We start from the raw sequence: 13,272 nt of genomic DNA, 5'->3' as shown, positions 1-13,272 counted from the left end.
AAGCATCCCTTGAACCAGCACTAAAGAGGCAGTTTTATTGATTTTAGAAATATTGGAGGTGGTGGTGGGAGGGGGGAGGGAGACATGAGACTTTTGCAACTGCTGATCTATAAACAGCAGCTCAGCCAGTAAAAGAAGCTGGAAATCATGTTGATGAATGCCTGAGATCCTGATGAGGTTGCTAAAACACAGCTCTGGAGCTTGCATTTCTGCAGCTGAGCAGCTGAAAGCAGATGCATAAAGCATCAGATTATAAAACACACCCTGTTCATCTGAAATGTGGACATTTAAAGAGCACCTTTGACTGAAGAAAATAACCTTTATAAAAATATATCTCTTTATTCTCACTGAAGAGGATGTCCCTATTTTCACTGGAGAAATGCTGGAGGGTATGCAATAAATTAGATGGGCCATGGCATCTGACTTGGTATAAGGCAGCCTCCTAGGGGACGCGGGTGGTGCTGTGGTCTAAACCACTGAGCCTCTTGGGCTTGCTGATCAGAAGGCCCACTGTTCATCCCCACGATGGGGTGAACTCTCATTGCTCTGTCCTAGCTCCTGCCAACCTAGCAGTTTGAAAGCACACCAGTGTAAGTCGATAAATAGGTACCGCTCCGGCGGGAAGGTAAACGGTGTTTCCGTGCGCTCTGGCACTCGTCACGGTCCTCTGTGCTCCAGTAGCGGTTTAGTCCTGCTGGCCACATGACCCGGAAAGCTGTCTGTGGACAAACGTTGGCTCCTTCGGCCTGAAAGTGAGATGAGCGCCACAACCCCATAGCCACCTTTGACTGGACTTAACCACCCAGGGGTCTTTTACCTTTTACCTTAAGGCAGCCTCCTGTGTTACTATGTGATGTACATTTAAAGCATATGGATTCTCTTAAAGAACTCGTTTGTTAGGGGTGCTGGAAATGGTAGCTCTGTGATGGGTAAACCACAGTTTCCAGGATTATTGGGTTGGGGGGAGCTATGTAATTTAAATCTATGGTGTAATGCCCTCAGCAGTGAATTTTATATTTAGAAATAGGAAAGACACCTAGTGTTACATGGGGAAAGTGTTGAGGTGTGAGGGATAATCAACCTGTAGCCCTCCAGATGTTGCATGTAGTCCTTGGGGATTATGGGAGTTGGGACCCCAGCGACAGTGTGATAGGAATTTTATGGTCTTAGATATATTGCAACGTTCATAACCACACGTACATAGATCAGCACAGGAAAGCCAACCTGGAACCATTTTGATTCCTAAACTGAGCAAATGTTTCTCTTCATGGTCAAAATGGAAAAGCCTCCCCATTGTCTCTTTCCTCACAAATCCTGTCTCAAGGATATGTCTGTTTGAATAAGGTCTGAGCCTGTGACCTGGCCCAGGAAATAAGTATTTTACCACTACAAAAGAATGGCCAGGCTCCCCAGGCAATCCAATCAAGTAACTTGCCAGACAGGAGATAAACTGTGACAAGAGAAAAACAACATTTAAATTTCTGTGATGTAGGTGGGATGTATCTGAGGGGTGGTCTTAGGTTACACCCCTTCTGTGATGTATGCATAATGTTTCTGGGGGTGGTCTTGATCTACAGAATCGGAATTTCAAAAGTCTTTATAAACCCTTGCACAGCATTTTTGTGGGTCCTCTTCCTCTCCTGCGTGTGAGGGGAGCACCCTGTTGCAACAGATCAATAAAGATCAAGCTTACTAGCTGCTTTGCTTCTCAGTATTCTCTGGTTGGCCTCTGTTATTTTCTCCTACCAATAGGGAACCTATGTAAGGACTCTATATGGGCTCTTGGATACCCCATAAGGGAAAAGGCATATTTTTATTTACAACAACAGCAGCTGGAAAGCCACAGGTTGACTACTCCTTTGGGGTAATTTTATTTTATTTATCTGGAGTGTTTATTTATCTGCAGTGTTTATAACCTGATGCCCATTGAATATTTTGAATCCAAGTTGGGAACAACAAAATTGACATATACAGGTGAGAGAGATAATAACCATATAAAAATTTATTAGCCCTTTCACAAAAACAAATCAGCACTTTCCTCACAAAGCAAAGGACAGCAATAAAAAAAAAAGTCACAGTCTCCTTTGGCAGAGACTTGAAGCGAGTTTACTTAAGTGTAGACAACTACCTCTTTATTAAAAAGGAAAAATATTTTTTTATATAACAGCAAAGAACAAATGGTGTTTCTTTCATTTTCTGTACAGGCTGCATACACGCCTCCCATTTAAATCACCTTTATTGGGAACAGTAGTTTGCTAAGGGTGCTATTGGAATTGTAGGTCTGTGAGGACAAACCACAGTTCCCAGAATACTTTGCGGGGTGAGCGTTAAGCGTGTGCTTTAAAAGCACGGTGAGCGTCCTTTGAGCGCCTGCCTCCCGCTCTGTCCCGCCTCCTCGAACGTCGTCCTGAGGCGAAAGTGGGAGGGGCGCGAAGTGTGACGCAAGTACCGCCTCCATTTTTTTCATATCCGCCCTTTTTCAGTCACGCGAGGGGTGGGGCCTCTTCTTTAGCCACGCCTCCGAAGTGGCCACGCCCTCCAACCTTATATCGTCTCCTTCGCTACACACACTTACACACAAAGAAACAAACAAACAAACAGCACCTCTCTCTGCGCACGCGTCCCTAGTCCCGTTCTGCCACGTCACTTCCGCCAGCCGGTGGTGACACTGTTTCCGGGTCCGGCTGAGTGGTTGAGGCGTCCGTTCTGTCAGGAACCAGCCGGTGAGTTGAGAGAAAGGGTTTTATGTTCCGCCTTTTCTTTTCCTTGGCGTTTAGAGGGTGCGTGAAATGTCAGTGTATTGCGGTCGTTGGGGGTGGGTTTCTGTTTTGCTTTCTGGAGGGTGGTAGTAGTGTTGGAGAAAGGTGAGACGGTAAATACGGTAAATGGGGAAGGTTCGGCGCGGCTGTTAAGAGCCTCCGTCTTCCCCACTCATTTACCATATTTATTGCCTATAAAAGGACCAAGCAAAAGATGCGAGAAAGTGTTCGGGTTCCCCAACGCTGTTCTTCAGGCGGCATGTAAAAGGGTTCGAGGAGGGAAGAATGGAAGATTCAGGCATCGTTATTCATTATTTATTTATGAATTATTCTTACACTTACGTCCCACTTTTTCTCCAAGGAGGTCAAGGTGGTATGCACACTTCTCCTTCGCGTTTTATCTTCACAGCATTTCAGGCTGAGAGATAGTGATTGACCCAGGGTAACCCAATGAGCTTTAATGGCTTTAACAGAGATTTGAACCTGGGTCTTGCCGCTCTTCATTGGCTTTCACAGTAATGAGTGGAGGGAAATACCTACTTCTCTTTTTCCCTCCTCCCAAGCCTTGCCCCACCAAAGCCTGATTTTGTACAGTAAGTGTGAAGAAGACTTCTACGTAACTCAAAACCACACCACTGTTTTGCAGCATTTTAGTTGACCCAAATAAAGGTATGACTCCAGTGACTTTTTGTTTTCCTTTTTTATGTTGTGACTTTTGTATCATTATTGTTAGTGTTAACCTTGAGTCCTTCTAGATGGGGCTTAATTTACAAACAGGGTATTGGTAACGTGTGTGTTGTAATTTCCCCTGAAAAGAATAAATCCAGATTTAATTATGGGGTGAGTGATGGGATACACGCTAGCATTTTGATGCTGGCAACATTGTTTGGGCACTGCAGAAAAAGGAAAACACCTGGCATGCCTCAGAAGCTCTGATCCAGTAATAAAACTATATTTGGAATCACCTACTTGATGTTTTTTTATTGTGCTTTATTCAAGAGCAGGGACATCAAGTCTTTCCATGCCTCCATATTTTGCTCACACAACAAAGCTGGTCCAAAGGTTATCCACTGAGGTTTGTGACCAAGTGGGAATTTCAGACAAGATCTTTCCTGGCCGAAACATCCATACCATAATGACCTTTGCAATCCTAAATGTGCCGTACTTATAGCACAAGAAGAGCCTTTTAGGGTCAGACCCCAAAAGATGCATCTAGTCCAGCATTCTGTTTTCATAGTGGCCAGCCAGATGCCCATTATGGGAAACTTGGTAGCAAGACCTGAGAGTACTTGCTAGTGCATAAGCCCCCTGGAATACAGGTGCGGCAGGATTTCAATGTGGATCTGGTTGCATTGAACATGGGTATTATAGTAGCAATGTAAACAATGAGGGCTTTGCTATTTAAAGGTAAAATGGTTAAAGATAATGTTATGCAAATTTTGGAAGGCAAGAATCAAATTTATTTAAGATGCTTAAAGCAGCTTTAAATGTGTGTATTGACTCATGCTCACTGCTTCCTGAGATGGTTGGTTTTATTTTTAAGCTTTCTCTTATTGCTGTCTTCTACCCAAAGGGCCCCAAAATAACTAATGGTAGTTTAAGGACAGTGAATAAGGCAGAGAAGCAGCCTTTGCCAATCTGGTGCCCTCCAGATGTTTTCGACTGCTATTTCCATACAGCATGGCTGTGTTGGTGTGGTCTGAAGGAGTTGTAGCCCAGCACATCTAGACAGCACCAGGTTAACAAAACAGTAGTTACGATAAAGTATGGAGTAGAGCAGCGCACCAGTACCAAACCAGTTTTTTTAAAGCCAGTTTAAAGCTTTGTTTTAAAGAAACCTAAAAGTCTCCACCTGTCACTGAAAGGATGTTGAATTGCCACAGCTGAAAAGGCCTTTTTGGGTCACAGCCCAGCTCACTTCTAACAAGTGGAATCCAAAGAAAGTCTTCTTAATATTACCTTAGTGTCTGGACAGGTCCATATATAGGAAAAAATAATCATTAAGGTAGCTGTGTTAGAATTTTAAACTAACGCCAGCACATTGAGTTGTGTCTGAAAGATTGTCAAAAGATGTCTCATATGCCCAGTCCCATACAGCAGTCTTTTCTGTAGGAAGAATATAAGACAGAAGCGCAGCTCATCATAGCTGCTCCTAAGGGGGTTTGCCTCTACTGCAATAAGCAACTGATAAGGGGTAAATACAGTAATAATTACTGTACAGTGGTGCCCCGCAAGACGAACGCCTCGCAAGACGAAAAACCCGCTAGACGAAAGGGTTTTCCGTTTTGGAGGCGCTTCGTAAAACGAATTCCCCTATGGGGTTGCTTCGCAAGACGAAAAAAATCTTGCATCCCCCCGCGGGTTTTTTCCGCTTTTTCCGCCCTTTTCTTAAGCCGCTAAGCCGCTTATCAGCTGTTCCGCTGATAAGCCGCTTAACAGCTGATCGCTGGAAGCCGCTTGACAGCTGTAGCGCTAATCCGCTAAGCTGTCAATGGGCTTGCTTCGCAAGACGAAAAAACCGCTATACGAAGAGCCTCACGGAACGGATTAATTTCGTCTTGCGAGGCACCACTGTAGTGCTTAGCATTAGGATCAGGGATAAGAGATCCCTTATCCCCAGTCTTAGCACTTAGTGCTTACACTGGAGATAACAGATCTGTGTGCCTGATATATAGCGTGAGCATCACTTGTCTTAAAATGATCCCACAGGCCAAATTTGACTTTCCCCACCCCTTCAGTAACAGGTGATGGTGGGGAGTGCATTGACATTACTGTAGTCTAATGTGAGTTGGTGGGAAACTGAATATGGCAAGAAATTCAAAGAGCATCATACCGGGGGCCAAATATGATCTCTCGGAGCCAGAATGTATAAATAAAGAGTGCCTCTGGCTATGTTCTCAACTATAAGTAAATAACAGGCATGTGTAAGTTAAAAATGCTTTTCAAACATTATCTTAGAAATTGCATTAGAAAAGCTAAAAAGTTTAGGCATAATTTATTAACATTGCCTGCCATTAGTCATTTGCTTCCGCCATCCCACCTGCTTCTAGAACTAGAGAAGAGCGCTTCCTGGTTGGCGATAGTGATTTCTGGGCACACAAGCTATGGCACCTCTTGCTAAGTGTTGGTTCAGAGTGGATCCTGTAAGTCATCCTTTTGGTTCAAGTTTGAGGGTGTCATCATGAGATTTGGTAGTGAGAGGCAGAGTTAAATATGTGGGGAAGCTGATGTTACTATCACAAATCAGCCTGCAATGTTCAAGAAGTACTTTCAAGGTCAGCATGTTGGACAGGTGGTGTCAGGTGTCCTACAGCTCCTGCAGGGCTGTCAGGAAATCCAGTGAATAATTCATGGTTGCTCAGGGAGATGGTGTTAGGTAGACAGAGAGGCCGAGTCAGGAGATGGTAATTCCCCTTCATGTGGCTTCAGTGAGACCTCTTCTTGAGTTTTTTTATCTTGCATTGGGGGCCCTGCTTTGATGTTGCAACCTGTGTTCTGCCTCTTGCATATGGCGCATGTCACGGGTCCCTGTGACTTCTAACATACTTGAAGCCAACAAAATCAGAAGAGCCAAGTATTGGTATGGGCCGGAATTTCTAATGATGTTTTTAGTGATGTGTCTCATTCTGTCTTGATAGCTTGAGCCCATCAATCAAGGGCACATCTTGTGGTTTAGATTTTACAGTCAATTTTAATGCCTTATGGAGTTTATTTTTATTGGGATACTTGTAAATATTGTAAAACGTGACTCAGAAGTACATAATCTTTTTTATTGGTTTTAAGAAAAAGATGAAGGAACTGAAGACTGTTAAAAGGTCTGAAACCTGAGTGCAAATGTGGTTCCCAGTGACAGTAGCTTCAAAAAACATTAGTTACAATTTTGTTTCTAGATTTGATTAGTATTGTATCTGTTCCAGTACTTTGCCTTGCATTGAGGTTGGGGTGGGTGGACAGAAGAGAGTTGGAGAGCAATGTAGGTTTAGAATTCAAGGAGTTCAAAATTGTTCCAAACATAGATTTTGATCTTGAACTAATTCTTGCAGATTGCCTAATCTGTGTTCACTGAACTGTATTGTCAGATTTGGTCATTACAAACGCACCCCCTTAATTTTGAAACAGCACTGGGCAATGAGCCCCTTGAGGGAGAGGAACTGATTGGATGGAAGATAAATCAGGCACAGACTGCTGTGTGCTTGTGCCTTGACTGTCTGAACTGCGGTGATCCGGCCGTTGAAGGCCTGTCTGGCTGTTGAAGATGTTTGCAAAACTAAAGAAGAAGATTGCGGAGGAGGCAGCTACTTCCCCGCGGCCAGGAGGGGTGGCTAGAATGCCCAGATCAGTCAGCAAGGAGTCCATCGCATCTGTAGGAGCAGATTCCGGGGATGACTTTGTAAGTGCCAAATGCTACATTTTGCTATCTAGTTTTTTAAGACAACTATGTGTTGTTTTGCTCAGTTTTATGTTGAAGTCTACAGAATACAAAAGCAAACCTAAAAATGTTATCAATCTTTCTTTGGTGTGGTTTGGTCCTCTTGAATGTCGTAGTACCAATTCCTTTTGTCCAGGAGAAGAAATGAAGTGCACCAGGTGGTAGCACTGATAGTGTGGGCTGAATCCAGCACCGCTTTACCATTCCAAATTTTCACTAAAGCAGTATGTCCACCTGTCAGTCACCTGATGTAACTCTGACAAGTGAATGGTGTTGACTTGTGAGCAGTGCGGGGTTCATGTCTGTGTTGGCAAGAGTATCAAGCAGCCAGTTTGACAGCTGCTATGCAACTTAGCATAAAAAGGCAAAATTCACTAGCACCTCATGAAGGTGGAGGAAGACCAATGCTGAGTTGAGAGGAATGAGCCTATCCAGCTAGTGTAACATCTAATCATAAGAGAAGAATTGAGAGCACCATTTTTGCTAGTGGAAGGGACAAAACACTGCCCATGCTTTAAAAATTGTAGCATGATGTAAAAACTGCAGCAAAGTGCCATTCTCCTCTCATCTCTCCCCCTGCTTCCCATGGGCAGGCTCTTTTTTGTTGCTGTTACTGAAATGGACAAGTGTTGGACTGTTCATTTCTGAATTTTTAAAAGTGAGTATTCCTACTATATATCTTTTAATCCACTAAGCCCTCAGATGGAAGCAGCTCCAGGGAGGACCTCTCGTCTCAGCTCTTCCGGAGGAATGAACAAATCCGGAAGCTGGAAGTCAAGCTGTCTGGTAGGTGCTATGTTGGGGGTGAGGGGTTAGCCTAAGAACACAGGTGCTCCCTGTTGTATAGACAACATTCAGAAGTCATACCTGTTCAAAGTACAGGGTGAGCCAAAAGTAGCCCTCCTGGCCTTCTGGACTCTGTCCAGACCATGCCTCTCAATGGCCTGCTCCACACTGTCCTCTAGCATGGCCCAAATGTGTCCTTGGATGTGATCATGCCTCTTGCTTGTGTAAATAGAGGGTGGAAAGGGATTTATGTATTTGCAGAGACCCTCTGATATTTATGTGGCCAAAAAGTAACCTGCTATACAAAAGAGTCACATCCATTGCTTTCCCCCATTTTTGCTTCTAGCCCTGCCCACCACTGGCATCTCTCTCTCCCCCCCCCCAACAAAGGTTGTCTACAAAGGAATGCAGCCCTCAAGCTGAAAAATGTCTCTTATCCATTGCTAGAGTGGGCAGCACTCCCACCCTGTCAAAAAAAGCCCTTCCTGTTTTTAATTCCACTTCTGTAGTCCACCTTTGTAATACTCCATTAATCCTTCCACTGTCTGCACTTGGATAGGCAGTCAAAAATGACCATTGCTCTTCTAACATATGATGATAAAACTGCTTCCATTCTTTGAGCCAGTGTGGATGGTGTATGTGTGATTTTATAGAGCATCAAGGTCTGGGTTTACACATACTCTGTGCAACTATACTATGGGCTACCGAGAAAGGAATGGCCTGCTGGAGCCACACTGCTGGTCTTGGTAACTTGCCCTGCCCTTTCAGCAATGTTTGATTCTCTGTTCCTAGCAAAATTCCTTCTGTCTGTACCTCTTCTTCATACTTCATGTGCAGTAGCAGTATTTTGTTTTGCCTGGTGTTGAGGTGTGGCCGTTTGCCTCACCTTCCTTAACAGAAATGATTTTCAAACAAAGGAAATCATTATTCCTCTTCACTCACCAGGTTTTTTTCCTCCCCTCCTCCCGGTTTTTTCCCTCCTGTCTGCCCATCTCTGGTTGGTGCTGCTGCCTCCTTCCCCCAAGATTACGCCGAGCAGGTCCGAAACTTGCAGAAGATTAAGGAGAAGCTTGAGAACGCATTAGAGACCCATCAGGATTGTACGTACCCATCTTATTTCCATTTCCCTTTTAAAAAAGGGCTTAGAAGCCTCAGGAAGTAAAACTGTTTTTTGAACTTGAGCCAGCCAAGAAAATTATTATTTGTGCTTGCTTGCTTGCAAATGAGGATGAAGGCACAGTTTGTAGGCCAGCATGGACTTTAGTCTGGCTGTTCGAAACAGGTTTATCACTAGCAAAATCCTGAGGGGAGGAGGCAGCGTGTGAGCCTGAATCTCATTCTTGAAATGGTAAGCTGTGGTTTGGCATACACTTGAGCAGGCCCCTTATTTACTTCCTCATTTGTGGGAAAGCAGATGAGGGGTGAGATTTGGGCCTAGGAGAGAGTCAGAATTTAATGTTGCTCAGTATAGTGCTGCCTGAAGTGTAGCTGGGACACTGAAAGAAGAGAAAGTGAAATGAGCAGAGAACTGTGAATGGTTCTTTATTCTGAGAAGTATAATACATACAAAACATAGGCATCTCTCATACAAAGTTCTCAGCTGTTATCTGCAGCTTCTGAAGGACCTGTGCAAGGTTCAGAGGTTTTTGAATAAGCAGGGGGAGCATCCGCCCCAAACTCCAGCTTGGGTCCTTTCGAAGAGTTACCTCATTCTGTGGAGTAATGTTCTGCTGATGGGGCAGTACCAAGGGGCAGTGTCGGAACACATGCTTTCCATATGGAAGGTCCTGGTGTGATTTCCCCCCACACCTGCCCCGAAAATCTCCAGTTAAAACAATTTCAGGCAGTAATGGAACTCTTCCACTAACCTCAGTCTACCCACAGCCAATATCTGCCTGCCTGTTTTCTGACTCACAACAGTCCAGGAGATGGCACTGCCTGTCAGCTTGTGGCTCCTTAATCTCAGTGTTGCCGTTGTAGAACTCTGCAGGGAGGGGGAAGAGGACAAAACTAGAATTGCTTAGCTCCATCTGTCACTGGCTGTGCCTCCACCTACCATTGGACTCCCTGCCTTCTGCCCTACCAACCCCATTGGGCACCAGCCACTACTGATTTCAGGTAGCAGCCATTAGCAATTAACACTTTGCTGAGGGACTTGGGGACCTACTGCCAGTCAGAGCAGGCAGCACTGGAGTAGCCTTGGCTCACTGTTAGGCAGTAACTTGCACTCCTAAGATGGAATGAGTCTGGGCCTTGGGCACAGCAGCACCCAGGTGTTTCTCCGGCTCATGTGTTGTCACCCGCAGCCTTTGTGAAGAAGCTCCAAGAGCAGAATGAGGCTCATCAAGCCAGCACGGCCAAGATGGCAGAAGGCACGGTTTTGGCTCTGGAGAAGAAGGACCAGGTCAGTCAGGCTCGTGAAGCCTTTGTTGCCATGCTTCCAGAAGTTCTGAGATGGGTGAGGGACAAGCCTTCCTGGACAACCCCACTCTGCCAGGTCCTCACTTTTTTCAGGCTTAGCATGGTCATTGTAGGGAATGATGGGGTTTGTAGTCCCAACAAACATTAAGGGGGCACTTCCCCCCCCCATTCCTACTCTCCCAGGAATAGTCTTATCAAGATTGTTATTATTTGTTAAATTTATTAGTAACTTTTTTTGCCCTGGCAACTCAGAGCTACTTACAATTACAGTGGTACCTCAGTTTTTGAGTGTCTCGGAAGCTGAACATTTTGGTTTTCGAAAGCCGAAAACCTGGAAGTAATTGCCTCCATTTTCAAACGCGCCTTGGAAATCGAATGAATTCTGCCGCATGTTTTTCAGTTTTCTCCATTGAACTTGCAGCCAGCCCTTTGCTGGCTTTCGAACATTGCAGAACTTGAATGGTCTTCCGGACTGTTTTTGTCTGGTGCCTAAAGATATGTAACGATGGTGCCAGGTGAGCCTCCCTGTGGGAGAGCTTTCCACAAGCGAGAAGCCACCACTAAAGATTGATTGATTGTGTTTCTGTGCTGCGTTTCATTTAAATGAATCCCAAAGTGACTTACAAACAATAAATAACAGTAACATAATAAAACACAGTAAAACATTATAGCATAAATCATATAAAATAACGAACAGTTATGCTCCTTCTCTCTGAGACTGTCCCTTTAAGGAAGGGAGCCTCTCTGTGATGCAATAACAGCACCAGTTGCTGTTGCTCCTTTGAACTGTGCAGGACAGATGGTGTAGGCTCTGAACTTTTCTGCTCCCTGGTTTGTTGCCAGCTTCTCCCTCATTATAGCCCCTCTGGCATGCAAATGTTGACTTGTCCTTTTCTTCCTTCCCAGGAATGGAGGGAGAAGCTGTCACACCTTGAAAAGGCAAGTAGCTTACTTAGAGCTGGGCCCTAAAATGTGCAAACAGACAGGATCTGATTTTTGGAGGCTGTAATCTTCTCTTCCTCCCCTTCCCAAATAGACTTCAAATTTAGTTCCCAGCTGTGCTGCAGACATCATAAGCAACTTAGTCTCGGTGCCTCGTGTCCCTCAGTCTTCCATGACAGTCTAGACTGTTGAATATTATAGACATTTCTTGATAGCAAAAGCATTATGTGGTCTTGCAGGGTTACCAGCAGAAGGATGTAAATTCTCTCTCCATAAGGCAGGAAGGTGGGAAACTGCCCCCCCTGCTGCATTTTTGGCTTCCAACTCCTCTCAGCCTCAACCAGCATGTCTGGTGATGGGGTGATAGGAGTTGTAGTTTGCCAACATCTGGAGGGCCATGGGTTTCCCTCTACTGGGCTAGGGAAATATTATTATGATCCTTGAAAGAGAAGCAGAAAACCATTCCCTAGAACACCTGAATAAGAGAAGCTTGTAAAAGGCTTCCAGATTTTTCTCTATATTCTTGAGGCCTAGAATCTTGAACAAAAAAGACTTCTAGTTACTTGAGCACCTATACTACTCAGGGGTAGCTAATGGCAAACAAGCAATAGAATAATTACCAGACTAGAAGAATATTCTGAATTCTTAGGTACAATTGTCAAACTTTTAAATGCCGTCCCTGCTGAATGAAAGACAGAGACTACTCTGCTTGTAACACCCCTCGACAATAGAGAGTGTGGCAATGCCCAGATGCCTTGAAAACAAGGTCAGCCTGCGACACCCCAACTTACACCTGCCAGTACCTCTCAGTTTATCCTTACCAAAAACTCCCAAAGCTGCTGCTTCATTTTCTGCTTCAAGGGATGTGGCTTTAAGGGTCTCTTGTTCCCAAGGGTGGCATCCAACTAAGTTCTAATCAGAGTAAACCCATTGAAAATAATGGACTAGCACTGGATGCAGCCTCCAGTTGAGTGGAGGGGTTTTCTGCCATCCTTGAGGGGACCCCTGGGAAACCAACCAAGCCAAACCTCCTGTCACCTGGAACTGGTGTGTGTGCAGTACAACTGATCTGAGTACTGGATGTGACACAGAAGAAGCGCCATCAGACTGGGTGTCTGTTCATAAAGCCTCACCTGAGAAACTAGGGTGGTGCTGGTGGGTCCCAGAAAAGCTCTTCATTGTGAGATTTCTGGGGCAATTTGTGGGTTGTTTGGGTCCTGGGTGAGAACTTTTTTCTATAAATATTAGTCATTTGTATACATGGTTTTATTGTGTATTTTGTAGCATTTGTTGTTGCTCTTTCAGTTTTCTTTACACAGAATAGAGATAATTTCTATGACAGGCCTTAGCTAGATTGTGTTTGAACATCAAGACCCACCCCAAAATCCTTGTTGTGAGTACTTTTTGATATATAGGGCCTTTGCAGATGGGCCTTCCTCCCACCAAGCAGAACACTGGACAATCTCCCCCTTTTCAGATCTTAATTGGCTTTTACACTGAAGCTGGGAAATCCCCCTAATCTTCTTTTCTATGTGTTGGCTGCTTAACAGGAGAAGAAGCTCCTTTCGGCACAGCTACAAGAGATGAAAGAGCAGAGCTTGAACCTTTTCCAGAAAAGGGATGAGATTGATGAGTTGGAGGGCTTCCAGCAGCAGGAGCTGGCTAAAGTCAAGCACATGGTGAGTGCTCCCAAGGGAAACCCATTTGGGGTAGGGCAGCCAAACCCAGCCTAGACCTCTGGGACATAATCCAGGAAGCTCTTGCCTTTATATTCCACTGACCGCCTGCTCCCCAGCTGGTCTTCCTCTTTTTCTCTCTTATCTACCCTTGGGCTTATTGGACTCTGCCTTCACCCTTTAGTTTATGTTCTACCTCTTTTTCACCGTGGGAATCAAAGGGGAGTACATGGGCAATCTCAAAGTAGGAATATCAGAA

At 44.7% G+C, this 13,272-nt stretch overlaps 1 protein-coding gene across 8 annotated transcripts in view; it reads left to right on the top strand.

The window, feature by feature from the left end:
• The first annotated feature begins 2,552 nt into the window (after positions 1-2,552).
• The window catches only part of GOLGA1 (golgin A1), a 37,635-nt gene continuing 26,915 nt past the window's right edge, over positions 2,553-13,272 (top strand). For 2 of the 8 annotated variants that reach the window (XM_081896408.1, XM_081896405.1), the window contains exons 1-7: positions 2,554-2,723; positions 6,879-7,149; positions 7,884-7,974; positions 9,000-9,074; positions 10,281-10,378; positions 11,302-11,334; positions 12,888-13,016. In XM_081896408.1, the coding sequence (XP_081752534.1) occupies positions 7,015-7,149; positions 7,884-7,974; positions 9,000-9,074; positions 10,281-10,378; positions 11,302-11,334; positions 12,888-13,016 (561 nt within the window). In that variant the 5' untranslated portion in view covers positions 2,554-2,723; positions 6,879-7,014. Of the gene's footprint in view, positions 2,724-3,322; positions 3,429-6,878; positions 7,150-7,883; positions 7,975-8,999; positions 9,075-10,280; positions 10,379-11,301; positions 11,335-12,887; positions 13,017-13,272 lie in introns of those variants that run through there. The other 6 variants (XM_081896407.1, XM_081896406.1, XM_081896404.1 and 3 more) reach the window with 5 other exon arrangements.

This window comes from Podarcis melisellensis (assembly GCF_964234715.1).
Source record: "Podarcis melisellensis genome assembly, chromosome: Z".
Lineage (NCBI taxonomy): Eukaryota > Metazoa > Chordata > Lepidosauria > Squamata > Lacertidae > Podarcis > Podarcis melisellensis.
Note: the sequence above shows the minus strand (reverse complement) of the source record. Positions and strands in the feature narration are given on the sequence as shown.